We start from the raw sequence: 1,369 nt of genomic DNA on the forward strand, positions 1-1,369 counted from the left end.
AGGTTGGTTTCAGACTAATTAAAAATCATCCCATATATTGATATATTTTGTTTCCATGTTATTGTATTATTTGTAAGATTTGTGTATTATTTTGTAGGATGAGAGTGAAGATTATGTGGCTCACATGTGGCGTCGTGTTGCTTTAAGTTCTAAAGTTACAGCTGAACAGCTCTCATCTTATCAGAATGCAATAGAAGCACTAACGGTAAGTTTTACTCTTAAATATGTCATGTAGACCCATAGCTTGAGGAGGACTTATTGTAATAAACAATAACTGTCTACCCAGGTTTGTCTAACAATTATTGCTAGCTGTTATTACCTACTTTATAATATATATTTCAGTGTGTAGAATCTAACTGGTTAAAGATAGATTACCTACTAGAGTTCTCTCAGTGGTTGTATGTTAATATGATGTTTGTAGTACAATGTATAATATATATTTCAGAGTGTAGAATCTATCTGGTTAAAGATAGATTACCTTCTAGAGTTCTCTCAGTGGTTGTATGTTAATATGATGTTTGTAGTACAATGTATAATATATATTTCAGTGTGTAGAATCTAACTGGTTAAAGATAGATTACCTACTAGAGTTCTCTCAGTGGTTGTATGTTAATATGATGTTTGTAGTACAATGTATAATATATATTTCAGAGTGTAGAATCTAACTGGTTAAAGATAGATTACCTACTAGAGTTCTCTCAGTGGTTGTATGTTAATATGATGTTTGTAGTACAATGTATAATATATATTTCAGAGTGTAGAATCTATCTGGTTAAAGATAGATTACCTTCTAGAGTTCTCTCAGTGGTTGTATGTTAATATGATGTTTGTAGTACAATGTATAATATATATTTCAGTGTGTAGAATCTAACTGGTTAAAGATAGATTACCTACTAGAGTTCTCTCAGTGGTTGTATGTTAATATGATGTTTGTAGTACAATGTATAATATATATTTCAGAGTGTAGAATCTAACTGGTTAAAGATAGATTACCTACTAGAGTTCTCTCAGTGGTTGTATGTTAATATGATGTTTGTAGTACAATGTATAATATATATTTCAGAGTGTAGAATCTAACTGGTTAAAGATAGATTACCTACTAGAGTTCTCTCAGTGGTTGTATGTTAATATGATGTTTGTAGTACAATGTATAATATATATTTCAGAGTGTAGAATCTATCTGGTTAAAGATAGATTACCTTCTAGAGTTCTCTCAGTGGTTGTATGTTAATATGATGTTTGTAGTACAATGTATAATATATATTTCAGAGTGTAGAATCTAACTGGTTAAAGATAGATTACCTACTAGAGTTCTCTCAGTGGTTGTATGTTAATATGATGTTTGTAGTACAATGTATAATATATATTT

The 1,369-nt window shown here is 29.8% G+C and overlaps 1 protein-coding gene across 1 annotated transcript in view; it reads left to right on the forward strand.

Moving 5' to 3' along the window:
* Nucleotides 1-97: 97 nt before the first annotated feature.
* LOTGIDRAFT_176232 (hypothetical protein) overlaps nucleotides 98-1,369 on the forward strand; it is a gene marked incomplete at both ends in the record, with an annotated part of 17,990 nt that continues 16,718 nt past the window's right edge. The window contains 5 exons of the mRNA XM_009067585.1: nucleotides 98-209; nucleotides 446-501; nucleotides 652-810; nucleotides 1,064-1,222; nucleotides 1,270-1,347. Of these exons, the coding sequence (XP_009065833.1) occupies nucleotides 98-209; nucleotides 446-501; nucleotides 652-810; nucleotides 1,064-1,222; nucleotides 1,270-1,347 (564 nt within the window). The remainder of the gene's footprint in view (nucleotides 210-445; nucleotides 502-651; nucleotides 811-1,063; nucleotides 1,223-1,269; nucleotides 1,348-1,369) is intronic.

The sequence above is a fragment of the Lottia gigantea genome (genome assembly GCF_000327385.1).
Source record: "Lottia gigantea unplaced genomic scaffold LOTGIsca_835, whole genome shotgun sequence".
Lineage (NCBI taxonomy): Eukaryota > Metazoa > Mollusca > Gastropoda > Lottiidae > Lottia > Lottia gigantea.